Below are 26462 nucleotides of genomic sequence, written 5' to 3' on the forward strand. Positions count from 1 at the left end.
AAGCAGGTTGGAAACAATAATGCAGTACTACCACAAGCAGGACTTCTTTACAAGAAATTGTTTAAACATACAACGATTAATACAAAAGCACCTGCAAAGCTTTGAAATCACTGTCCTCTTTCATGAAACAAGTAATTTGCATTTAAACAAATTCCTCTATATGTAGATAAAATAAAATGATAGGGTTAGCATAGAGGGAAAATTATTTGGCATCAAACCATCAGTACTTCAATTTTACTGTTATCTCAAAGACAAAGATGGAAGATTACTTTGTAAACTTTGTAAACATATTTCTTAATAGGATAATTTTCTAATGAGTGATAGCAGTCTGTGATAAGATTTGATCTTACACTCTTTTGGCAAAATATATGTGATGCTATGGGATCGAACAATGTAGAATATTTTATCTACAAAAGACAATGGCTCTCTCCCACGAAGGACACTTCACCTGATATACTTGGTCTCACCATACCTGAGGGATTGTACTGTCCTCTTAGAAATATTTGCAGAAAAGATTTTTTTGTGAAATAGTTAAGGATGAAAATGTGTTTTCCTATAGATCAGAAAACCAAAACAAAACAACCAAAAAAACACCAAACCAAACAACCCAAACCCTTGCTACTCTCACATTTAAAAAAAAATAGTAAACTGAGGAACTGACAGCTCAGGAATGCAGCTGATTTTCCACTTCCAAAAATGTCAAGAGGCATATCAGTGTGACATACAGCCAGCCTTTTGAAGATGGCAGATGGTGGAGTTAATTGTGATGCTGAATGAAAGGTGAGGAAGAATTTAAACACTTTGAATTTGCAGCCTAAAAATTTTAAGGCAGTAGTGCTCTTTTGTAGTGTGGAACGTGTCCTTTGTATGACAGTTGTGGTGCCAGCTGCCTTGTGAACTACAGGATTATTCAGTAAAGGCTGCAACTCTTTGCCTTCTTTTGAACTCTCACCTGCAAACTGATAGACCGATCAATTCAGCATGGATGGAAGCTGCCTCATGGATTTCCTTAGCTGCTTAGATTTGGCAGTACCAGAACTGGCATTTTTAGCTGATCTTATACTTTTGGAAACACGTGAAGGTCATGCAAAGGCTATGTGTTTAGCAAGAGGTCCAAAGGGCTCATACTGAGGTTTATATTGTTTTAGTAGTTCAGAGAATCAGAGCATCACAGCCTGGTTTGGGCTGGGAGGGAGCTGACAGCCCCCCGAGCCCCAACCCCCGCCAGGGGCAGGGACACCTCCCACCAGCCCAGGTTGCCCCCAGCCCCGTCCAGCCTGGCCCTGAGCACCCCCAGGGATGGGGCACCCACAGCTGCTCTGGGCAGCCTGTGCCAGCTGTAGGGCAAGGCCTCAAGGACAAGAGTCCGAGCACTGTTACCCTGATGAATGGAGACCTGTTAGAACTTGTAGCGCATAAGCCCTGGGAACACGGCAACAAGTTAACAGCAGACTCTCCGGCCATAGCGGTTGAGATGACAACCGGACGGACAAAGAGGGACATACAGCAGGACAAAGAGGGACATACAGCAGGACAAAGAGGGACATACAGGAAGATAAGGGAACGGTTAGTGCTGATGAGGAACTTTGTCATTCACGAAAGTCAAGTAGGAAAAAAACACCCTAATCTTAGAATAGAGATTTTTGCTAAGATAAGATAGACTAATCAGTACCTATTGTTTAAATTATGTGTCTTAGAAGATAATCAATCGGTGTAGTTCACCCTTAAGATTTAACCAGTGTGTAACATGTAGAAGGTAGAAACGTATATAAATGTAAAAGAATCACTAATAAATCGACATCTTGCTTGCATCAAGCTACATCCCGTCTCTTCGTTCGCCGCAGCCAGTGCCGCCCTCACAGGGAAGAATTTCTTCCTAATATCTACTTAAATTTACCCTCGGTCAGTTTAAAGCCACCCCCCCTCACCCGACCCCTATAGGCCCCACTAAAAAGCCTGTCCCCCATGCTTTCCTGCCAGGAAGTGCTGTTGGTAATCAGGTCTACCATTTGCTTTTCGACTTCAAAGAATTTCCTCTGCATCCTTCAGATTTTTATCCTTCTTCTTCAACAGTGGAGCTATTGAGGAGCACGTCATGCTTTATACTGCTATTTTATTTGTATACTTGATCTCACAGCTTTTGTCTTCACCTTTGTCTTTATTATGCTGTATCTTATAGAATTAAATCTACACTATATGCTATGGTTGCATTTCTTTCTCTTACTTTGGCATGCTGCAACTGGCCGGGGGGGGGAGGGAAGGCATAAGCTTTAGTGCACATACAATAAAAGTGTGGACCAACAGTTAGAAAAGAAGCAGCAGAGGAATGTGTGCTTGTGGGAGACCTGAGCAAATGGGAAAACCTTCTTAACCTCTGGAGAAACAGAAGTGAAAATAAAGGAAAGAAAACCTCATAACTGCTTTGAAGATTCCAACTCAACATTTTCTCAGTTGCTTTTCCAAAAAATCATGGGAAATAAGAATTGCTTGTGCATCACCTTTAGGCAAATCACCTTGCCAGTTGGACTGGGGCTTGTAGCGGGATGTTAAATTATCGAAAGAGGGGCCGCATCAATTTGCCAGGCCATTTGTACTGACACTTGCTATCACAAATAAACATCTGCATGAGCAAGGTGACAGCCGTACCCATCTCATTTTGTTCCATGCATCTCTGGATTGGACTTGCAATACTTGTAGTAGTAGAAGGAAAATTGTGAGAATGATAATGTAGGAAAACTGGAATGGAGCAATTTTCTATAATGTTGTGGAAAGCAATAAAACTGTGAAGGCTCCATTCAAACTGAAAACATACAGCTGCATCCTGGCCTGTATGGCCAGGAAATGGGGGCATCCAAAGGAAACCGAATGGCTTCAAAAAGATTTACTGGTTGTGGGGTATAAGTATTTATTACTTTAGAAAATAAATACTGCTCCTTTCAGGAAGTCTCTAATAATGAAGTCTGAAACAGTAGACTGGTGGATTCTGTACAACAGGCATCCCAGTCTGGAAGAATATAGGAATAATTGGTAAAGGCTTGTAAGAACATATCAATTGCATAGGCAGGAAAAAAATATGATGGGTTCTCTCCCTGGTTCTCTGCTTCCTCCTCCCTTTACTGGTTTTGTTTTCATTTTAATTTTTAAAATATTGTAACTTTGTATTATAAAACTCTATGCTAGGAATATTAATGGGTGAAAGACAAGCATTCAATAATTATCTCCCTCTTTCTTTCTTTTTATTTTTGGTGTATAGCATTTTTATATGTTTCTCAAGTTCATAATTTTCACAGCTCACTGTATGAAAAATTATCAAGGGTAATCAAAATGAAAGGAAACAGCATTGCCGACTTTCATGAAAATATACCAAGAAATAAAAAAAGTGGAACAAATTCCTAAAATATATACCCAGCCAGGCTCTTCTGCATTTTTTTTTTCCACAAGCACCAGCTGTTTTTTGCATACCAGCATAAGTGACATATTTGCGGATTCAGTTTATGGGAGCTTTGGTTACGCACTGGGTGAGGACTGACAACTAATTTCAATTAATGTGGCAAAACCAAGTTCAAAGAAGATGGAAAATTTGTAAACCTTGCAAAACCACTAATTCTGACTGTGTTCTTGGATGCAGAAAAGGTGCTACACAGAATTTTCCGTATCAACATTTTTACTAAGGTTTACACGCTGTAATCCTTTCTCCATCATTATTTCACAAGGAGCCTCCTGATTTAGCAGATCTTTAATTACACCCTTGTGCCTCTCCATCTTCAGTGTGCTTTTACAATCTTTCTTTAAAATACCCCTGTTGTCATTTCAAGTGGTCATCAAGCAGGAAACCTGTGAAAGAGCAGGCAACTAAACCAAAGGGCTTGCTTTTCGCAGCAACTTACACATGTGCAAACTCAATGGCATCGATACAAAAAGAACAGCATACACATTTTGATGGAAACACATAAATGAGTAACAGGCAACTTGGATTTTGCAAGAATAAATCATGTCAAACTGATCTAACTTCCCACCGTGGCAGAATAATGAGCCTTGTAGAGACATGAAGCAGTAAACATTATATATCTTGACTTTAGCAAGGCTTTGGCATGGTCAGACGCGGTGTTCTTGTAGCAAAGCTGGGGAAACAAAGCCTCAGAAGTGGCTGAGGAACTGCTCAGAAAACTGTTATTATAGTTTTCTGACAAAATGAAAGGAGCAAGCGGGGTTTTGCTGTGGTCAGTCTTGACCCTGAAGTTTAATAAATCTCTTCTGACGGTTTAACTTCTCAAAGATTCAGGATGAATGTTAGCAAAAAATTCCTAACGCGAGGACGGTTGAACACTAGATTAACTGCTGGCTTTTCAGTACTGTATTCTCCCATACATTTTCCCAAGTACAATCGTGACACTGTTCTTTTTGAGGACAAGGGGACAGATTCAATGACAAGATGAGGTCCCTTTTTGGCTGGTGCTATGTACCTACATGATTTAATGCCTTAAAGCAATGTAATAGGCGAATGACTCGTTTGAGATCATGAAAGATCACACCAAACTGCAACATCAATTGCTGTTGAAACATTCTTGTACTTCTTTCCACCCTGCTTCCACCCTTCCCCGAGAGGCCGCTGATTATATCAGCTCACTCTCAGGTCTGGCTTAGAGATTATGTCCTTCATGGCATCGCCGGAAAAAACGGCATAATGAATTGAGTAAAGCTGTCCTAAGAAAAGTTTCTGTTAAGTGGGTTGGTTTTGCCTCATTGGCTTTCCTAGTGTTTTCTAGATCCAACAGAAAACCAAGAAATGGAAGTAGCAGCCATTGCTCTAAACCAAGCGGCCCAAATTGTTGAGGTTCGTCACTTGAGGGTCACACACCAGCTCCTCTCTCTGGGACACTTCTAGGGCATCGTTACAGAAACTTCTCTCACCTGCACAATCTGCTACAAATCTGAAAATGGTATGAACTGCTGGAAAAGGGAGAAGGTCTTGCGATGGGGGAAGAGAAGAACGGTGTGATTTTACATGGGGCTCCTGAGCGTGGAATACAAAATCAGGGTTTGACCTCCTCCACATCCCCTGTGGGAAGGACGGACAGCTGCACCTCGTGGTTGCTGTCAAAGCAGGGGATACCTACGCACAGCGCCTAGAAACCAGCGCACGTACCTCGCAGAAATTCTTTTTCTGCCACGTAGAAGCAGTAACCCACACCGAGCTAAGTAACTAATAGTAAGCTGAGCTAATTAGTTTAATGAGCTAATACAAAGTAGCTACATCAGAGAGTCTCGCTTTGATGCTAATTCCCTCATGTAAGAAGTCCTTTTATGTACTGGGCTACTGTTTAAACCACTGGACCAATTTGCCAGCCCCCCTTAATTTAAATCTGCTATTAATGAATGAGAACGCATGTGGATCTGGTTGCAGTAGGAGAACATTTGTTTTATTTCATCCTGCCACAGTTTTTCCCTCAAGGTTTGTCTCGCTGAGAGGCAATACCGGGGAAGGAAGTAAATAGTATGGAGTTCTTTCTGGAGCTTGTCACTCCGCTGCAGCAAACAGCAGCAGCTTTTTTAACCAACATGATCAGTTTACACTTCTACATTGTAAAGAACATATTGTTGAGTGCACCTCTTGTACCCTGCACCACAAATACATTTTTTCACACATCCTTTACCTCTTTTTTAATTGTCATATTCTTCTTGCTGGATATAGATTTTTCTGCTTAAGCTCTTAGTCTTACCTTTTATACCAAGGCAAATTTCTCTTATTGTGATCTATAAATCTTTCTGTTTAGTCGCAAGTCTGCATACTTGTTTCTTTGATGACTTAAATACACAGCTGGTCATTTAAAAATGATTCTATGACTTTTTGATATCAACTCTAGAAAAAGCACCAGTGAGCCCATTGTTACTCAGATAAGAGCCCTTCAAATATTACTTTCTGTTATTCAGCATTTTAGAAGAGTTTAATAAGCTGTATTTTATCAACACCACTGTAACTTTTCCAAAGGATTTTAGGGAGACAGTCTTACAATTTTTGTTTCCCAAGCCCCAGATAATGTGAGAAGAAAATGTACCAAATTTCTCTAGAAGCATTCCATAGCAAATTCCAAAACAATATTTTCTATTAAAGTGGTGTAGGGTTTTTATGGTTGCTCTATTTAATTTTTACAAGGTGCGTGTTGATGGCACACAGAGGAAGGGAATGTATCTAGGGGAAGAAGCAGCATAATACAAGATTTAGGGTTTAAAACATATGGATATCCGTAAGATCCTGTTATTAAATTCAGGGTGTTTACTACTGCATCTAATCCAACACAACTGGGGGCTGCTACCCAAAGGGATAACCCCCTCCCCCTATCCTCAGCTGCTTCCTCATGCTGGTTTTCTGCGGTGGCTCGAGCAATATATCTGCTATATTATCCTAAATTCTTGGAGAAGCTCTCCACATCAGCTACACCAGGAGAGATGTACATTACCACAGGAAAGCTGGCTTGATCCGTCTTCTGCTTTATAAAGCAGGAAAGCTGACGTAAAGGCTTCACTTTACTGAAACAATTCAAGTAATCTCAGATCTTTAGCTCAGATTAAGCTTTATTAATTGATTGACTTTCAGGAGTGGTGAAGGAAATGTAATTACAACGTGGACAGACCATGAACTACTATTCAACTATGAAAGGATGCTATAGAAGGACATGTTTTATTTGTGGATGACCAAACATTCAGCACATCTTGCTGCTGCACCGAAAACCACAGACAAAATTAGGAGGCCAGAAACAGTGTTAAATATGTCAGAAGTATTATGTGAAGCGTTAAAATTTTTAAACAATGTCAATAACTTGCTGTAATTTTAAAATAAACACATTGACCGCTTTTCTCCTCCCTGCCTCCAAATAACTGGTAGCAATTCTTTTATTTCAGTCCCGCAAAAATGTTTACCAAGAGCTCTAATGATAGTAATTGCACAAAATAATTGCCTGTTTTAATATTTTAACACTGTGACTTGCAGAGTAAACTATTCTGCATAGGAACATGGCATACCTAGAGGCTTTATAATTAAAACAAGGCCTCAAATCTGATTCAGACTTTGTAAGTCTGTACAGCTGCGCAATAAATAACGACTTTACACGTTTTCCACCACATAATCCATCAGTATGGATGACTGGTATCAGACTTCCCACTTGGTCATTGACCACCTGGCTGCCTTTTAGATGGGAACCCGAGCCCGGCGGAGGGCTGGCATCAAAGCGCCCGGCCTTACTGCGGCCCCCGCAGTGACACAGGGTTATGAGCGTGCCTGGTTTCTGTCGTGGTGCCTGTACCACTGCCAGCTCCCACCATCACCCAGCTGGGATGCCCGGCCTCCATGAGGGCTGCGGCCCTGAGCTGCCAACCTGAAGATATGGCCACTCCCTTTCTTCCCAGACCAAAGGTCTTCACCCTAAGCAATTACAAGTTTTATTCCTTGACTGCCATCGTGTTCGTGAAATTGCAATCCTGATCCTTGGTCGAGCTTTTCAGATTTTACCAGGCACAAGTACCTGTCCGCCCAGAGCGGCACAACAAGGCTGTAAAACACGGCGAGCTTTATTTAGCTGGCTATCCGCTATTTCTTTCTCTCTGAAAACGCCGGTGCCGCCCTAACACGTAGGCCCTTCCACGGCGCCCACCGCCACCTGCCCGCAGCGGGGACCCAGCCGGGGCCCAGGCACCCAGGGCCGGGGCCAGGGCCTCCGGGCGGCCGAGCCCCGCAGGAGGGCCCGCGGCGGGGCAGCGCTGCCCGGGCCGGGTGGCGCCGGGGGCCAGGCGGCTGTGCGCTGAGAGGCTGCGGGGCGGCGCGGCACTGCCGGCCCCGGCCCGCCGCCTGTGCGGCGCTGCCCCCGGCGCTGGGGCGGCCCGGGGCCCGGGGGAGCGGCCCGGAGCCCCGGGAGGCGGCCCGGGGCCCGGTGAGGCGGCCCGGGGCCCCGGTGGTGGCCGCTCCCCGCGGCGGCCCCCGGCCCGGCGGAGCTGCACCGCGCGCCCCCCCGGGCGAGGGGCGGGGGCGAGCACTGTCCCGGCCGGCGCTGATCTTACGCTCCCATTGGCCGCTGTCTGCGCTGACGTCACGATCATGATGAGAATTAATGATCGGAGGCGCTGATTTCATTGTGTGACGCCGGGACCGACCCAGCCGAAACCGGCTGAATCCGGAGCCCCGGGCCCCCCGCACCAGCCCCGCGCAGCACGGTAAGCCCGGCGCGCCGCGCGGGGGCGGGGGGCGGGCGCGAGCGAGTCCCGGGGGGGCAGCCGGGTGCCCGCCCGGGAGGGGCGCGGCGGGCGGGCGGGGAGGAGGAGGAGGAAGATGATGATGATGATGATGATGATGCCCCTGGGCCGGCGGCCTGGCGGTGGGGGAGGGCGGCCGCGCGGGCTCGCACTCGCAGAGGCAGCTCGGGCGCGCATGCGCACTGCGCCTCCCCCGCCGGCCCGCAGAGGCGCGGGGCACCCGCCGCCGCCGCCGCGCGACTGCGCACGCGCGTGTGTCCGTCACCCCACTCCCGCGGGGCCGCGCGCCGGGAGCCGCCTGCGCCGCACTGCGCCTGCGCGGCGAGCTGCGGGGCTGGCGCGTGCGCGGAGCGCCCCGGGCGCCCGGCGGCTCCTCCTCCGTTCGCTGTGCCCGGCGCCCCGGGGCCCTGTGGCCCCTGGTGGCCCCTCGCGTCAGGGCGGGGGCAGCGCCCGGAGGCCGGGCTGGGGCAGGCGGAGGCTGGGGGGGTGGCTGGGAGGGCCGCGGTGGCAGGTTGTCGCTTACCGCCGCTCCGTGCGGGGCGGCCTGCGGGGCCCTCACCGGGGCGCCCGGCGCGAGCGGGGCTGGCAGCGATAGGGGTCTGTCACCGCAGCGCAGACCTTGCGTCCCGTGAGGACGCCCCCTCTCAGGCGGCCGCTTTTGGTGCCAGACACGGTGGCGGTCGTAGTGGCCCCTCGGTGCCCGGCGTTAGCCCTCGGGTACTCGGGGGCGCTGAGGAGGAGGAGGAAGCGCGGGGCGCGCCTTGCGGAGGGGTGGACACTGGGACACGCTGGGAGCGGCTGTTGCACCTGGGCTTAGCCCCACCTGGGAGTAAGGAGCGATCCCCAGCCCTGTGCCCCTGCATTCGGTTAGCCTGGGGCCGCCGGTACTGTGCGTAAGGCCCTGTGTACCGCAGCCAAAAGTGATTCTCCGTCCTCTGAACTGGAGGCGTGAAGTACCTCGCTTCTTTAGAGTAAAACTACGGTTTAGTATTCTTTTCCTTTTATCTGATACGGGTCTTAACAAACGCTTGTGTACGTGCTTAATATAGAGCATGTGGCTAATCCAGTTGAAGTCAGAAGTCTAACTTGCATGAATAAAATGGATGTGGTGCATAAACCTGCAGAGTTGTGGTCGTCGGTTATTATGTTATTAAGGTACCGAGGGCTGTCTAATTTGACTCTAATAAAGGGCTGAATTTTATTGGTAGAGCTGTAATATAATATTACAAACGCTGTACTTGGTGGAGAGGGAAGCAGTTGTGCTGCAAGTCATGGATTTTTAAAAGTAGTTTTACAAGGCAGGCTGTATATTGCACTTACCTGACTGTGCACATAATCTACCACACTTACACTCTGTAGCTGCAGCTAGTTTGGCCTGTGTAGGAAAGAGGTGGTAACCTACACATTCAGTTATTAAACATAGTTGCTAGATGCATGTCCAGTATCTCCACACAGGATGTGTAAGTTGGTTGGTCAGTTGGTTGTTTTCTTTCCATTTGGGATGTGCAAAAAAAAATGGTTTTTTGCAGGCATGGAAAGTGAATTAAGTGATTGCTGGTACAGTGCAGGTTTCTAAAGCTCCTGCTACTGCAGTCTTATTTTATTTGAGTATATAATAGCTTTCTTATTATAGTTGCAGTTCTGTCTCAAATTTATATTGGCACTGAGCCTTGTTATTTTGTACCACTGGAGACCTGCGAAGGGAAAGAAAAAAAGTCCGCTGAGGAGCATGCTGATTTTCTTGTTGTACCTCTTATGGATGGACAGACTAAAACAGTAATAGGCTTAGAGGTTTTTATAAGGTGACTTTTTTTCCAAACAAATTCTGCTTTGGCGCTGAGGTTAAAAAATCCCCCAAACCCTCTCAGAAACTGCTTGTTTCCTTTTATCGCTATGTGTTAATCCCTGACACTTGTACATGTTTTATACCATAAAGATTTTTACATTTGGTTACTTTGTGGTGGCTTGTATTCTGAGCGAATTATCTTTTTTATTTATTATAATTTCACATCCAAGATTAGTTTCTGTTACTGGTTGAAATGAGAGGAGTATCATTAAGTTTTTTAATTTTCCAAATTAAATAGTATTAATGTAGTATTCTACGAAGATTTGCCTTGTAAGTAAGTTTACTTGGCTCAGTAATCTTAATATTTAGAGATTTTGACACTAAGACTGTAATGCTATACATTGTAGGCAGACTTTAGACCACATAAAATCTTTTTTCCTTACACTGCTGCTTTTTTTTTTGCCTTTTTTTTGTTGTGGGTTTTTTTTGTGGGGTTTTTTTTTGCCTCCAGATCTTTCAAGCAGTCATTGCAGAACAGCTAAGTAGCTCTTGAATTTTAATTTTTTTTTCCCATAACCAGGGGATCATTGATAGAGGATTATTCCCATTTTCTTATTGTTGTTATTTCTTTTGTGGTACTCCTGGACACCAAGTTGTTTTCATTAGTTTCTAAAAATACATCTCAGGGCTTCATCAGGTCTCCCTGGTGAGATTCTTAATTTTGGATGCTGAATAAATTAACAAGGGTGGAAGGGCTAGGCGTTTGCAGCAAACTGTATGGGATAATTGTTACATTAAGTATGTTTTTCATGAAGCAAATGCACTACTACTTCAGAAACAAACTCGGCATTAGTTCTTTTGTGTTCTCACCTCACCGCTTGGGCTCATTCTTGCCACGGAAGGGGAGGGAAGGTGTATATGGTGAAAAAAGTTGTTCAAGCAGCTAAAGAAGTCTAAAGGTGTTCAGCTGTAAGAATAACCTTAATGTCATCTGAAGAGGAGCCAGTATGACAGGTCGCAGTCTGTTAGGAGCATTGTCCTTCATGAGGCCTGTACTCAGCAGTCTTGGAGAAACTGAAGGCCGTGGAGTTCCTGTCCTTGTTCTTATCACTCACCAGCCCCTGGATCTCATGTCTCCACAGTGCCTGACTTAGCACTTGGACTACATTTACGTCTCCTGAACCACCGCATACAGCAAAGGGATGCTTCTGCTGCTGTGATTATTATTTTTTTTAATTAGTGTTCAGTTTAGAAAGGGAATGAAGAACATCTTTATATTGATGGGTTTACAGAACGTTGAGGAGTAGGAGACCATCAAAGTGGAAAGCTGAATGATGCTAGTTGGCCTAGGACACGTAGCAGGGGTGAAGGAAGTTCTTAGAGGAAACTTGCTTTTTCATTTGTCATGGATTATTTTCTGTGCTGTCACATAGGTACCAACATACTTGGCCAAGGCTGCCTTATTTTATTAACAGATAAGGCATATGTTGAATCCTTAAAAATACTATTTTGCCACCTCCGTCTTTTATTGAAGTGAAAGTATAACTGACATTCATGGAATATTGCATAATTTGCATAATGCTTTGCCTGAATTTTATTGCATTTCACAGAGTTCTTTTCTGTAACAAACTCTCTTTTCAGTGCCAATGTGTTGCTAACCAGCTGGACACCTGGCTTCCCAAAAGCTCAAATGCATGTTTTCTAAGCTTGGCAAGTCAAGATCAAAATGAAGTTATCATAAAAATCCATGTGGATTTCTAACTTGGAGTCTGAGGTTCAAGACAAAGGTGAGAAATCCTGAAGAAACTGGAGTGCTTCATAAGTACACAGACTGGGAAAAGGAGTTTATTTGCTTTGAAGTTACTGAGATTGGTTTGAATGATACAGAGTCCATTATGAATGTGTATGACCTGCTGATTCCCTTGATACTGACGTGGCTACCTTAATGCTTAGTCATGTCAGGACTTTGTAAGTTGTTTCCCATATTAAAGAAAATATAAGAATTAATATCTCGTTCTGCGTAACTATGAAAACTGATGCTAGACAGGTAGTATGTCTAAAGAAAAAGAATTGGTGTCATCCTCTGATGAATATACCCTGTGTTAATTTGTCTCAGACACAGCAACATTATGTTCTTGTAGGTGCTTGAATGCTCAGTGCACTTAATGTAGATAAATTGCTAGGTCTGACAGGTACAGAAAGTGAGCAAAACTTGTTGCCTGTGAAGATCAGATACACAGAGGCAGCGCTTCATGGATTGACGTGATGGCTTTGGACTTTGTGGCTTTCTAATGGAGCTTCCAAACATTCAGTTACTGGTTTATTCAACACAGGCTACTGTTTTACGTATTCTAAATAAGCACTTGAGAACTGCGGATAGCAAACTGATCTCCGTCTGGACTTTACGGATGGCATCCTGTCTGTGAGCTTTTAACCTGCAAGAGAAGGAATATTGCCAAACGTCCTACACACTAGTGTGAAATCAGTATGCTAGTTATTGTTTTGGCCTACGATACTGAGATTGTGTGCTTGGAGGTTCTTACTGCAATTTCTTACACTAATAGTAATCTTGTGATCTTCTATACCTAGTTAGAAATTATTCTGTAGGCAGTTAAAAAAGCAAATAAACTGTGATTCTTATTTCCTTTCTCTTGTTCTGTGTAATCTAAGATTTTCATGTGAAGTCGTATTTGTTGCCCAGCTGTGACCAGCGCACATATCTCTGGAGGTTCTGCTACATCTGCAACCCAAATAGCAAAACCCACCCTGGGTTTATCAGGGTTTTATTCTAGGCATTAGTGCTATATGTTGAGGTTACCTATCACTTACTATTGCTGTCTGGAACTTAACATCTGCTTGTTAATAGCCAAGCAACTGTAGCATAGTTCAAAGTATTATTGGGATGTAATAGAATGGTTTGTTGTAGTGGACTTGTGGATCCAGTGGTTTGCTTAGTTTTCATTGAGTTTAGTATTTTAGTAGAATTTGAACCAGGTTTTCTGTTGGGCAGGTGTAGCTGCCTGCGTGGCCCTGCTGAACACTGCGTGTGCACTCTGGTTTATTCTGCAATTTACCCGTAAATTGCTGTTGCCTCTGGTAAAGGCAGGGATTTAAAAAAGAAACTAACAAAAAAACCCAAACAAAACCCAACAAACCCAACCAAAAAGTAATTGGCAGAGCAGAATAAATAAGAATGATTTACACAGCAGGATAGCTGATGATATTTCAAGAATATTTTAATGCCACTTCTGTAGTTTTTATAAATATTTGTGTGGATAGGTGGGGCAGTGGGAAATGGTACAGAACTGTCTATTGACTTAGCATTCAGTATATTTAAAACAAAAGTATTAATAAAGTCTCACCTCATTACCTGAACGTTTAGATGTTGGGATGTAAACTCAAGTTATGTCTCAGCTCCCATAACCCTATGTTTGTAGGGTCCTGCAACCTGTTTATTTAAATCAGTTTCTGATGGCCCCCTGCACAGATCCTCTGAGCTGTACTTGACTGGATTCAAGGCAGAAGTTACTAAGGAATCTTAGCAGTATTTTGGTTGGCAGGTGTAGTTTACAAGTGATTAAAATAAATTACAAAAATGAGTTTTTTATTAAACCAGACCATGACCTCTCTTGAGCTTAGCTAGGTGAAGTCTGTCATGCAATGCATATACAGCTTCATCTGAAGATCAAGAGATTTCATCAAAACACTCCACCCTGGCCTTATCTAAACTACAGATGTCAAATACGACAATGAAAGTATTTTAACACAGAAGTGACTGTGGATACAGAAATCCACATAATTAAAAAATGTGTCAAGGACCTGACACACGTCTTGCAGGTCATCAGGTTTGATTCTAAAAATTCGTCTTGCAGTTGGAGGAGTCTTCATCACAGTTAATGAACTATTTGCAGAGCATGCTTCTTTTTGATGAGCCTGTGGATATAAATGCTGGAGCTATTGGATGACGGACCATCTGGATCTGGAAGGATAGGAGGCTCATAACTGTTTCTGATGAGGTCATTTGTGGTAACTGATCTCAACTAAATAAAACGGGACCACTGGTACTGAAAGAATAGTAGACACAGAAGTGTAAGCTGGGTCCTGCCAATTGCACAGGAGGAAAAAGAACCACAAAATCAACTCTTCTGTATTCTGTAAAAGTAACAGATCAGTTGGTGGCTGCATTTTGCAAATCTACGTGGGAGATCTGAAGACAGTTCTTAACTTTTTATGAAGTAGATTTTTATGAACTCTTTTGATTGGTTAATGGGCTAATAATTGTCTCGTTTGTTGCTTATTATAAATTTCTTTAAAACAGCAGAGTATTCAGAGCAAGAGCCTCCTTTGCCCAGCTCTGACTGTGACTGAACACACGTTCTGGGGTAGGCGTAACTCTGGCAAAGCCTGACTTGTAATGTGGCTGGTAGTGCTGCATTTAATAATGCGTTACATCAGGAGGGTAAATAACAGTTGGGAACAGAGGTAAAAATGTGATTGAAAAATCATCTTCTGTTTTAAGTATTATTGAAAAGGAAATGGTAATTTTTAGAAATAGGTAGGTAGTGATTTTCCTATTGTTTGTTGATGTATAGAGGAAAGTAAACTGAAGTCAAAGCTCTGGCCTACAAGCATTTTACTCCAAATTCTAGATATTAATCTCTTTCTTTATCGAGGCCTGTCAAACTCTATCCATTACCATTACAGGGTATAGTCATCTTGATTAATAATGTGAAAGAGTTGGGTGTTTACTCATGCTTTTGAGCCCTTAATAATTTTATTTGCTCTAAATTGGAAGCAGTTCTTAGGCAAAGGTTAAGTATATTGCTACTCTCCTCCTTTCCACCCCAAATTTCCAAAACTTGTAACTAAAAGTTTGGTAGTTACAAAGGGTTCTCTCATCCCCTTTAATTTCCTACAAGATGACATACCGTTTCTTATTGTCCAGTTTGTTCTGCATTATTTTGATATATGTACTGAAAGTATTAAAAATAACTTGACTGTTTTGCTTTCTGAGTGCTAAGTCAGATGCAGGTTGTTCCTGGCCAGTGCTTGTGGTGTCTCAGCTGGTGGCCTCCTGTGTGGGGCAAAACACCCTCCAAATGGCCCTGTTCTGAAGCCCTCTGGTGATGGGGCTCTTCTTTTCTTACATATAACCAGAGGATTATATTCTTTGCCTGTATAGACTGTATAATAAGAGCATAAAACTCTGTTTTGCGTTTAGGGAGTCTGTTCTGCACTTGGTAATATTCAGCGGTTTGCCTTTTCCAAACTAGGGCACAAATTTGTGTGCATAACAGAGCTGTGTCTGCTTTAATGTGTTCACTAAACTGCTGCTGATGGGGCTGCCTTGTCCCTGGCCACCCTGAGCCTGCCGTGGCCCAGTGTACCCAGTGCTGAGCCTGGCTGGGGCACGGCCGGGGCAGGGATGCAGTTAGGGTCTGCCCAGGGGGGATGCTCAGCGCGCGTGGGCCAGAGGGCAGGCTGGCTGGGGGAGCACTGCTCCCCAGTATGCCCAGTGGCCTAGACCACAGTGTCTGCCCTGTCCCGGCACAGGGAAGCTCTTTTGTGGCAGGGGAGCCACTGCTGAGGCTGAAAACAAGACCCAAAGACTTGCTGTAAGCCTGGGAGGAGCGTGGGGGTCTTCATGCTGGTTGAGTGCGCCTGGCTGCGGACAGAGCCAAGGGGCAGGAACGTGTCCTGAAGCCTTGTAGCAAGCATTGGCTTATGCCCCTGTAAAACAACCCTTAAGTGTTCTGAAAATGCTGGGTTTATAGCCTCGGGGTACAGTTTCACAGTGGCTTGAGCCTTTCTAAAGGCAGGCTGTGATTTGGGTGGTCCCTCCTCGGTGTTGATATTAGACCATCAGCATTGCAGTGGGCTGGACCAGAACCACCTAAAGTCCTTCTCTTTGGGTCTTTTCCCCCCACCCCGAGTTGGTCTTCAGTTCTGGTCCTCAATCCTTGTGACTTTGCAGCTGGGAGCGCTGGTGCTGACACAGCAGGAGTAGCATGACCAGCCATAACGGAGTGTAGGGTTTGCTGAAGCTGGAGACAGTGGAAACTTTACTCCTGCCAAACAGTCACCTTTATTTTATCTCAGATTTTCTCTCTTTTTTTCGGTAGGGAAGTGGAAACAGACCTGCCAATATTGTTGGAGCTGCTGGTGTTACTCTGTTTTGCCTAATGCCTTTGTTTATTTATTTTTACAAGGGAGAAACTTTTTCTTTGAAACTAGAGGCTCTTGGACTTAGCAACACAATGTAATATTTATTTATTTATGAAAGGCTGTTAGTGTTGTTCCACACATGTAGTTCACCTGTTCAACTTAGCTTTTCACAGAGGAATCAGTATTGCTGACTGTAATAGATTTTTTTGGAAAGTAAGTAAAAGTGTTGGTAAAGGAATCTGGAAAGAAAACATGACAACTCTCAGTGTTATCACAGCAAGCATAAATGAGAGCCTGTGCATTCTGCAAATATTACAGTTTTTATTCCAACTTTCAGAGTATCTTCTTTTATTTTTAGATGAATCTGCGTTCTGTATTTACTGTAGAACAACAAAGGATATTACAGCGTTATTATGAAAATGGAATGACAAATCAAAGTAAAAATTGCTTTCAGCTCATATTACAGTGTGCACAAGAAACTAAACTGGACTTCAGTGTAGTCAGGGTAAGTACTGAGGCCTTCCAAATTTGTATGTTAAAGTTATACACGTTCGTGTCTTTACATAAAATATCTGTAGAGGACTGGAGTCTCTAACTTCATACTTGTCTTAAATTGGACTTCAGTATGCGTGTGTGACATGTTCATTTTTATCCAGTGACCCTGTTTATAGTCTTTTTTCACTGAAATGTCTTCACGTGATTGCTGTATTTAGCAGGGACTCGATTGCACAAGGAGTGATCTTTGTTCTGTTTGTTTGTCTTTTGTTAATGGTGTTTTGGTTTGGTTTTCATTTCACTTATTTATTAAATTGCATATTAGTTTGCCCTATAGAAACCTTGTGCCATGTATTGTATCAAAGAAAGGTCATGTTACTAGGAAACTATTTTTAAGTTAAACAAATTTCTATAACCTAATGTATTTGGAGGAATAACTGTGGAAGTTTTTCTTTTGACACGCTCTGTCACACTTGTATTCCATGTCACAATCATAAATATTGTGGTCCCTCACGGTTTATTTACAGTAAGTACATTCTTTTCTTACAAAAGAAGAATGTCACTAGTGCCAACAGGAGCTCTTCCAAAGTCTGTGAATTCCATGGGAAGGGAAATAATAATCCCTTTGTGAAACACTAGACAACAAAATGGCTGTTGTCTCAGAGCAGAAATAGAAATCATGAAGCATTAGCTGAAAAAATAACGGTAGTGGAGCTACTAGGAGTTGCTGGAACACTGGACGCCAAAGAGGAAGAAGTAAGAAGAGCCTGGTGCATTTTTAAATGATGTACCAGTGGTATATTAACAGTGACAACCCCTCCTCCCTAATTCATACCTGGATTCCCCTCCCTCAAAATACGCTGTAAATACTGAGACTTGCTTTCTCAGCTCCAGGCAGTGGGAAGTTCTGAAAGTCAAGCCAGAAATTCAGACTCCCTGAATAGACAAATAGTTGTAACAGGAATCTGGATGCTGATGATGCAGTTGAGGCCTGCTTTTCTATTTTTGTTCTGATTGAAGGACCTAGAGGAGGCAGCCAGTCTCTCCTCTACTTCCAGTCCTCATTCACTCTCCATCTTCTTATTTCCCTTTCCCTCTCTGTTCCCCTTACTGCAATAACGTATCATGGCCTTCTCCCCTTAGTTTTTTTCCCCTTACGAAGCTCATATTTGCAGTAGTTAAACTTTCTTCCTACTTGTGAAGTGCAATGGAAACAGACCCAGCATTTGTCCTGCATTTGTCATATTTTCGCATGATCTTACCTTTCTCTTCTTTACAACCCACCCCTCCCAGTCTTCCCTCACCTTTTTTCTTTTTTTTTTTTTTTTTTTTTTTTTTCCCCTATAAAACTCTTGGACAGAGATTAGTACTTTGTACAATGTCCACCAAAATGATACTGAGGTTGCAGCTGGCACTTGCAAAGACGACTGTAATAGGAACATGAATTCTGTAAATGTAACTGTTGTAATTGAAATTCCAACTCTATGAATACGTTTTTTCCATGAATCAGGATTTCTATAGCCTTGTCCCATAGAACTACATCCAGTCTTTCCAATCTTGAGCTGGGTTGGAAAAAAGAAAAGTCCTATTTATGATTTGATGTACAACTCTACAGATGTTATTACTGCAATACATAAAAATATGTTCTGCCTTTCAAGATTAGGAAGTGTGGTACTCCTGGAGAAAAACCCTGGCCCTCTTCAGATTTAAGAGACCTCTTCTAGCTACGTCAGGTTTGAATGGCCTGCTTTCGTTCATGAATATTGGCATACTTCTGCTAGTTGCTTTTTGTCTTTACGTGAAATGTGAGTAACGTGACTTGATGAAGTGCCAAAGTTCTCCAAGTCTGATTTTTGAAGTACCAGTGAGTGCTGGGAGCAACAGTCGGGGAGGTGGTGTGGGGTTCTCCCCGTAGTACAACAGCAGGTATCGGAAGAGTTACAGAGTTACTGCTTCGTTATTCTTTTACATGTCTTGAAAGTTTTCCTGAGGACACTTTATTTGCAGATTTAGGATGGACCTTCTAGTGGCCAGGTACCACTGACAGGCCCTCTGTGGTGTGTTTCTGGTTTGTGGGACAGTCTGAAGTTCCAGCTCTGCCGGACTCAAACTGGGAATGTAAAATCAGAGTCTCTTTAAGTCCAGGTAGTTTTCTTAACAGCTGGACTTTTGCTGTATAATCTCTTCTAGAAGCTTCTCTTCCTCCTAAATAATATTTAGGAAGTTCAGTAATGCTTTCAGTGTTAGAGACTCTGCTCCCAAAACTTACTAGTTGGGGAACTTGGTTGAAACAAAGATGTGTGTCGCTTTTCTTAGGATATTTTGTACTCAGCGAGTTCTCTGCCACATCCTAAATTAATAACGTGACCATCAAGCTCACAAGAATGTGGAGCTTCCCTTTCGGGCTCAGGGTATAGTTTTACATAATTCTTCTCAGTGCTAAAAGTGGGAGATTTTGTACTCTTTCCCATCTCCCAGCTGTGCAGTTCTTTCTCTCCTGTCTTTCTTGTGCGGATCATCTCTCATATTTATTCAGTTTAAGAGTAACCCACTTAAATTTGCTAATCTTACCAACACCTTTTCTTTTCTTTTCTTTTCTTTTTTTTTTTTTTTTTTTTTCCCCCAATTCAGTTTTGTGCCTTCTGGGGAAGTTGCACTCACTTCAGGTGGGTGCTTTTGGATAAATAGTGGGAGTAAGAAGTAAGAAGCTGTGACGTGGTCAGGAGAATGGGACTCTCAGCAGCGGCAGATCTGACTTGTGCTATCTCATGAAACTGTACTTTAATCCCAAGTGAACAGTAGTGCTAGTACGTTATTTGCATTTCTTTGAATGCATTACTTTTCAGCAAAACTGTGAGGAAAAAACTTCAGATTCTATTTCTACACAGCTGGAAAAGCTGGGGATGAAATTGTTTTTCCTGGCCCAAAATTTGCAGTGTCTATTTAACTATAAATTCTATCTTGAAGGTTTACTGAATGAGGAGAAACTACAAAAAAAAAAAAAAAATTCATCTTCTAAATATGTTTTAAGCAATAACTGAAAGTAACTTGAGATCTGTGGCTGTAATTTGTGGTTTTAAACTTGCCTTTGAGAAGAGAAATTTTATCAGTAGTAACTGAGATTTTACTGCATGCAACAAATCATGCCTCAAATTAGGCATTTTATAAAATTTGCCAACAAAAATGAGTGGAATGGAGACTTCAACATACTTCTGTATGTCAGTTATGTATGTTTTCCTGTAGAAAAATCTGTTTACTTCCTTAGCAGGTATCGGTATGTGAAGAAAGATTTCCTCCTTTCATGTGATGAGATGGAAACCCAAGATAGGTACTCAGAGCAGTTTGCTTGTTATGGGGTGAGGGAGTTTATTGATTAAATCAACTGGTTTGGGCTGCTGAATGTTGAGATTTTGCTTTGGTTTGGTTTTAGGTGTACAGCAGATGATATCCAGAACGGTGCAGAAGACTGTTTCACTGTACCTCTGTATGCATATCTGATCCTTTTCATAACCAGCATAAGCAGATGCAAAAGCTTGGGTTTTGTTCTTTAGCACTTGATACCTGCTGGCGTATGCCCTCACATTCAGTACAATTCATACAAAAGAGCTGAGCAAGTCTTGTCTCTCTGGTCCTGAAATTGCCAGGAATAGTTAGGTGGTGCTTAGGCTTCCAGTGTTAGAGCTGATGCTTCCACCAGATTAACTCTTTTGTTTTCAAACGCTGAAGTTAATGTTTCCCCTTCGGTTCTCTTAGCTATATTTTAATATGTAACTTGCAGGACAGACTTTCCTGTGTGTTTGAAACAGCCGTACATTTTCACCTGTGCCCAACTGCCACAGTACCTGCATTTTTCAAGTATTTTTTCCTTTACTGTCTTTTACACAAAACCATATACTGTCATTGTCACTTTTGGAAATGTCCATAATAGCGAACTTTTGTTGGTATCTAATCTCGGGAGTCTTTATCTTGTCTGTGTCTTCCAAAAGCAAGTTTTGACATCAGATCTTGGTCTGTGCAGCTGGCAGAGGAGGAATTAGTCTATAGGCCTAAATACTTCACAAAATGGTTTTGTAGTTGTCTTCAGAAAAAGTTCGTTTTCTTCCTCTGATCTGAATTCAAGAATTGGCAGTTTCTGTTCAAGGTAGTTTGAAGGCTGTATCTCTCAGTTTTGGATAAAAAAGTTTAGCTACATAGGTGTATCCCAAGTTGCTAAATATTAAAAACTCAAATTCAGGGGCATTAGTCACAGCAGTGTCAATAGAATAAATCTTAGGGTAATTTTAGGACAGGAGGCACAATACAGCCTCAGGGTTTTTGAGAAACCGGGGCTTTGGAGTTAAGACTGAGGTTCTCCTGTGTGTTAGTGTACAAATCCCAAGCATGAGAGGCATGGATTTCCACCCTGTATTGTTCAATCAGTAAGTGATTTATGTACTTGTAAACTTAGGTCTCAACTCGAACACTTAACGTTTCATCAGATTGCTCAAAAATGGAACTGCCTAATTTTTCTGCTTATTTAACGCTTTGTTTTGTGTTTGTTGTCGTTGTTGTTTGTTTGCAGACGTGGGTTGGCAATAAACGAAGGAAGATGAGCAGCAAGAGTACTGTAGAATCTGGAGGCACTCCCCCAGGGACTGTCCCTACTACTCCCTCAGTACCTCCAGAAGCAGCAGTTAGAAATGTGGTAAATATTGCTCGATCCCAAAGTCAGCAGTCTTCTTGGACCTCTTCTAATAACGATGTAATAGTTACTGGTATATACAGTCCTGCGAGTTCATCCAGTAGGCAAGGATCCACCAAACAGACAAATGCTTCGATGGCAGAAATACATAAAACCTCTATTCCACGACTACCAGGAAAAAGTGATACAGAGTTTCAGCAGCAGCATATCCCTATAGGACGACAAGTACCACATTGTAAAAATGCTTCCCTATTAGTAGGGGAAAAGACTATTATTTTGTCTAGGCAAACAAGTGTACTGAATTCTGCAAACTCCATATATAGTCACACCAAAAAAAGCTATGGTGGTTCGTCAGTCCAGACCGCAGAGTTGGTGTTACCTCAGAAGCCGATGATATGCCACAGACCCTGCAAAGCTGAACCGGTGGGATGTCAAAGGTTACAGAAACCAGAACATGCAGCTCTCACATCGCACGTGCCCCCTGGACAAAGGGCTAATTCCAGGGACCCTTCTTGTAGCACGCAAAACCTGGAAATCCGCGAAGTGTTTTCTTTGGCGGTTACAGATCAACCTCAAAGAATTGTGGGAGGAAGCGCGGTGCAGAAGCATTGCTCGGTGGAAGGCAGCTGTCTGTCCATCGCGATGGAAACCGGTGACGTGGATGACGAATATGCTAGAGAAGAAGAACTAGCATCCATGGGAGCACAAATACAAAGCTATTCAAGATACTGTGAAAGCAGCAGTTCTGTTCGAGTAGAGAACCAAAGTGCAGCCTTGTCTGGGCCAGGAAGAAATGTGAGCTGTAGTTCACAGGTGGTGAACGCCAGGGACGTGCCTGACAATATTCTGTATCATAACAGAGACTACCACGTGCCTGCGCGGACCTCATTACATACAACATCCAGTACATTATATAACAGTGCTAATCCATCAAGAAGTACCTTTTCTCCTCATTTTACATCTTCAAGTCAACTGAGGCTGTCACAAAACCAAAATAATTACCAGGTAATCCGTCACTTTGTCTCTGTCTTCTAACCGTGAAGACAAGGTTGTAGAGAAGTACTCTTTTCTTTGGCCCTTGGTAGCTAGTAAGCGACAGGTTCACCTCTCTGCAGGCTGTGCTCGGTTTACGTGTTGCAGTAGAGATAATTTCTGCTTAAACAGAAGTGCAGGCAGCACTGCAGTGTGGTAGCACCCTTACCTGCGGGGCGGAGGGTAGCTGTATATTGAAGGTCAGTGTGGGCTTCATAGATTCAATAAGTAAACTCTGGTTGAAGAGGATCATACCTACAACTGCTGGTGCGTGCTCAAGCCTGTGTTGTCCTGACTTGGCTTGCCAGCGCATGTCACAGCGACACCCTTGGTTGTTCCCCTGCAGACATGCTTTGCAGGTGGCACAGAGCAGAACATGGGATCGTGCTGTCATTTGTGTGCTGTACAGTTGCCTGCCCTTATTAATGTCAGCTTGGATTAGCTTTTCCATCAGCACGGCCTGTACCCCCTGTGCAGTTGCCAATCTCTTGGACCTGTTTTCTGTTAGGGATTAGGATCTCCTGCGAGGTAGTTAGGGTGATGGGGGACACTTAAGTGAGCAAATATTCTTCCTCTCCCACGGTATCTTAATTCAAATACTGGGTTTACATTCAATCCAATTATTTCCTCATCCCGTAATAGAGTTCCTTCAGTGATACTGAGAGGGGAAAATTAAGTGCAGATAATTGAAGAACTAAAAGATGTTCAGAAGAAGCTACAACACTAGCACACTTTTTTTTAAATTTTTTGTTATACCTAGAGGAGAGAGAATTGTGCAGTTAACATCCGAATTCAAGCATTTTTTTTCCCCCACGAATGGCATGACATAGTCTAGAGACACAGAGATAAAAGCCTTAAGACTGACAGGGTGTCATACTGTGTGTGTTACCTTTGTGCATTTCTCTGTTACTACCTTTTTAATCTATCCTGAAAGTGAACCATGTTAACAACGTACCATCTTTTCTTGTGCGTTACTCACTAGTACAGGGAACAGTGCTTTGCGAAGTGCTTTGCTTTTTTTAATTTTTTTTTTCTTCTGACTTGTTCCTATCTCATATGAGTATTTGAAAGAAAGCTTTTGAGTGTAAGTGCGTGCCACTTTTCACCAGAAATACTGCTTTTCTTGGTAAACCTGAGTTTTGATGAGCATATATACTCTGGAGTAGATTCTATGTAGTAGATGGGACATTGCAGTTCTTATTTGTGGCCTTTTCTAAGCCAAGCACTTCAGACGAGCAGTTCTTTCCCTTTCTCCCATATCTCAGGTAGTCTGTCAGTATTTGCTGTTACTGTTCTTATTTGAGTTGTAAAATGCATTAAATGTTTACTTTTGACATCCCAGTTTCATAGGAAAAGAAATGTAAACGTGCACATCTGTTTGATGAAGGGCTGGTAAAGCTGTGAGTTAAGGAAATTTTTCGTAAGTTTCACGTAGTGAAATATATTACTGATACCTTCAGCTGTGTGCTCGTGGTACTTTTATTTTGCTCTTGAAAAAGCATCAGAGAGATTTATTTCTTACTACTTTGTTGAATTTTTTAGTGAAATTTGAAATTACTTTGATTAGAGACTTTTTCGGGGTAGGAACAGAGTCTTTTTAAACAGCTAGAATGGTTCATGGTAGGTGACATTTTATCAGTCCATGTGCTGTGATATGGCTCAGAGCAAGGAGACTGCTGTGACTTCACTTTGGTTTGTGTGTGTTTTTCTTTTTTCCCACCCCTGTTGTAATAACAGAGCCTTTTTTTTTTTTTTTTTTTTTTTGGTAAGCGAAGAACTCATCAGTCCCCCCTTTGGCTTCCATACTGTCTCTCAGAGAAGCCTGTTCTTTGGATTTGGGATTGCACCTTGGATTGAGGGAGCTCCTGTTTCCTGTGGTATCCCTTACTCTTCCAGAGTTTTAAACCTTGGAAAAACTGGGCAGGTTGCTTTTAATTCACTTACTGCTGTAAGCGTGCATGCTGTGAGCCTCTGAGATGACACTCTTCAGCATTAGAGAATTTATAAGGGAGGGCAAACGCTGTGGGGTCAGGGCATGTCTTGCCATGGCTCTGTGGAAGCTGCAGAGGAATAGTATCCTACAGCCTGGCCAGATGCCGTAGCGCCTTGAAGAAACGTCAGTGCTGATTTCTCCAGATCACTGCATTCCTTGCTGAAACTTTTGAGCACATTCCAGAACAATGAAAAAGTAAGTTCTGTATCTTAAGAGGTGTTAGTGCATGACAGTGACACTTCCAGCGCTCAATTATGACATTGACAAGAAAATGTCACCTACTGCCCTCAAGGTCATGTATAACAGACGGTGTACCCTGCTAGACTGATAACCTGTTTTGTCGAAATCATCAGTTCTGCACTAGTTCAACCCCCTCCTGCAAGTCCTGCCCTTTAAATTAAATCCAATACGACTGCTGTTTCATGTAGACGCTCCCCTTACAGCTTAATAATATTTATATATTAAACTACCAGAGACATAGGTTTTGTAACAAGTGCTCTCTGGATTCTTTCAGACTCTACACAGAATGGCACTTCTTTGGTATGTAGTTAGGTTCTGTTAATTTTACTGCCTGTGCTTAGCTAATTTACCCATCACCATGGGAATGAAAATCCTTAAACTTAGGGAAATCTTCCTAAATGTAAAAATAGATTAAACCTGAGGTACGTGATTATTGGAGTAGTAAAACATCCAAGCAGATGCTTCTTCAAAGTCAGGGCTCTGTGATTTGTGTTTTGATGAAGTAATTACTGTCGTACATTGGTGGGGTATCTAATTGGCAATTAGTTATAGCTTCCTTACTGGTTCAATTAATCAAATTCATGTTGGCGTAACTTAAGACTAAATTTAATAAAGTGATCAATTTTAATGCCTGAGCAGTTTCCATAAACAAATTGTTCAACCTACTCGCTTCTCTTAGTTTGGTTTTAAGCATATTGAACTAGAGAGGCTGTTTGTGGTGCATCTCAAGGCTGAATCATGATTTAGCCTTGGTTTCCTCCCCCCAACACTAAGGGACAAAAATACTGTTGAAAGTACGTGTATTTTTAATTACTGTTACACACAGTGAAGCACAGTTATCTAATTTAGCCTTGTCTTCTTCAAGGGAAAATCCTAAGCCTTGCAGCGTGTACGTTATAACAGGGTATAGATATAATATTTATTTATTTTTTAAATCGCTTTAAGAATGCTTCTTTATTATGAATGAGGTGCAAGTGTGCTTCATTTAAGGAAATGGGACTTTTTTTTTTTTAATGTGTCAAAGTGATTTTTTTACTTCCCTAGACTTTTGAAGACAAGAGGACTTTCTTGCTGACTTTGGGTAGCACAGCTTTTGGCAAGGGCAAGGGCAAGCGACACGATCTTCTCTGAAGAGACTTGAACAAAGTGTTTCCTGACACTCGTCCTTGTAATAGAAACAGTTACATTTGTCACAGGAGTTGCTGCACTTTATTTCTGGGATTAAATACTTCCAGCTGCCTGAGAGGGGAGAACCTGCAGTGCTCTGGGGAGGGCAGGAGCTGTGAGCAGGCTGCCAGAGCACTGCGTACGGCCTCGAGTAACGCCAGGACACCAGCAACCAGGACAGGGCTGGGGCTCTTGGTTTGTTCGGTGCACTGAATTTCGGACAGTAAATCTACCGGTGAATTGCAAGAAGGTTATGTAGGGAACTCGTACAGTGTAACCACTTGAATTAAGGTACAGCAGTGGCAACACCCGAGTGTTGCAGTACCTTTCAATGTTCTCTTGCATCTGCCAGAGTTGCTGTTGCTCAGACACAGTAAGTTTTCTGAGACAGAGCATTTCAGGTTGTCATTTTTGTAACTCAACAGTAGCTGTCCCAGTTGGACAAGGACTGGAGTTAGACCTGTGAATCAGGATAACTCCATCTCCTCAGCAAATAACCCCCCCTTGAAAAAACCCAACGCTTGCACCTTTTTTGTAGAGCCAGTTTAGGATACTGCTGTGCATGTGGTCTATCAAGTAGTTATATTGAGAGAAACTTGATTGTTTGGCATCATACCTGTCAGAACTTGTGTGCATTTGTCTTCCAAGTAACCGTGGAT

The 26462-nt window shown here is 42.9% G+C and overlaps 1 protein-coding gene across 4 annotated transcripts in view; it reads left to right on the forward strand.

Annotated features, from left to right (window-relative positions):
* The first annotated feature begins 6569 nt into the window (after nt 1-6569).
* HDX (highly divergent homeobox) overlaps nt 6570-26462 on the forward strand; it is a 55214-nt gene continuing 35321 nt past the window's right edge. The window contains exons 1-4 of one of the 4 annotated variants that reach the window (XM_037408185.1): nt 6570-8205; nt 11672-11817; nt 16554-16700; nt 21252-22376. In XM_037408185.1, the coding sequence (XP_037264082.1) occupies nt 16554-16700; nt 21252-22376 (1272 nt within the window). In that variant the 5' untranslated portion in view covers nt 6570-8205; nt 11672-11817. The remainder of the gene's footprint in view (nt 8206-11671; nt 11818-16553; nt 16701-21251; nt 22377-26462) is intronic. The other 3 variants (XM_037408183.1, XM_037408184.1, XM_037408186.1) reach the window with 3 other exon arrangements.

Source organism: Falco rusticolus, chromosome 14 (genome assembly GCF_015220075.1).
Source record: "Falco rusticolus isolate bFalRus1 chromosome 14, bFalRus1.pri, whole genome shotgun sequence".
NCBI classification, from domain to species: domain Eukaryota; kingdom Metazoa; phylum Chordata; class Aves; order Falconiformes; family Falconidae; genus Falco; species Falco rusticolus.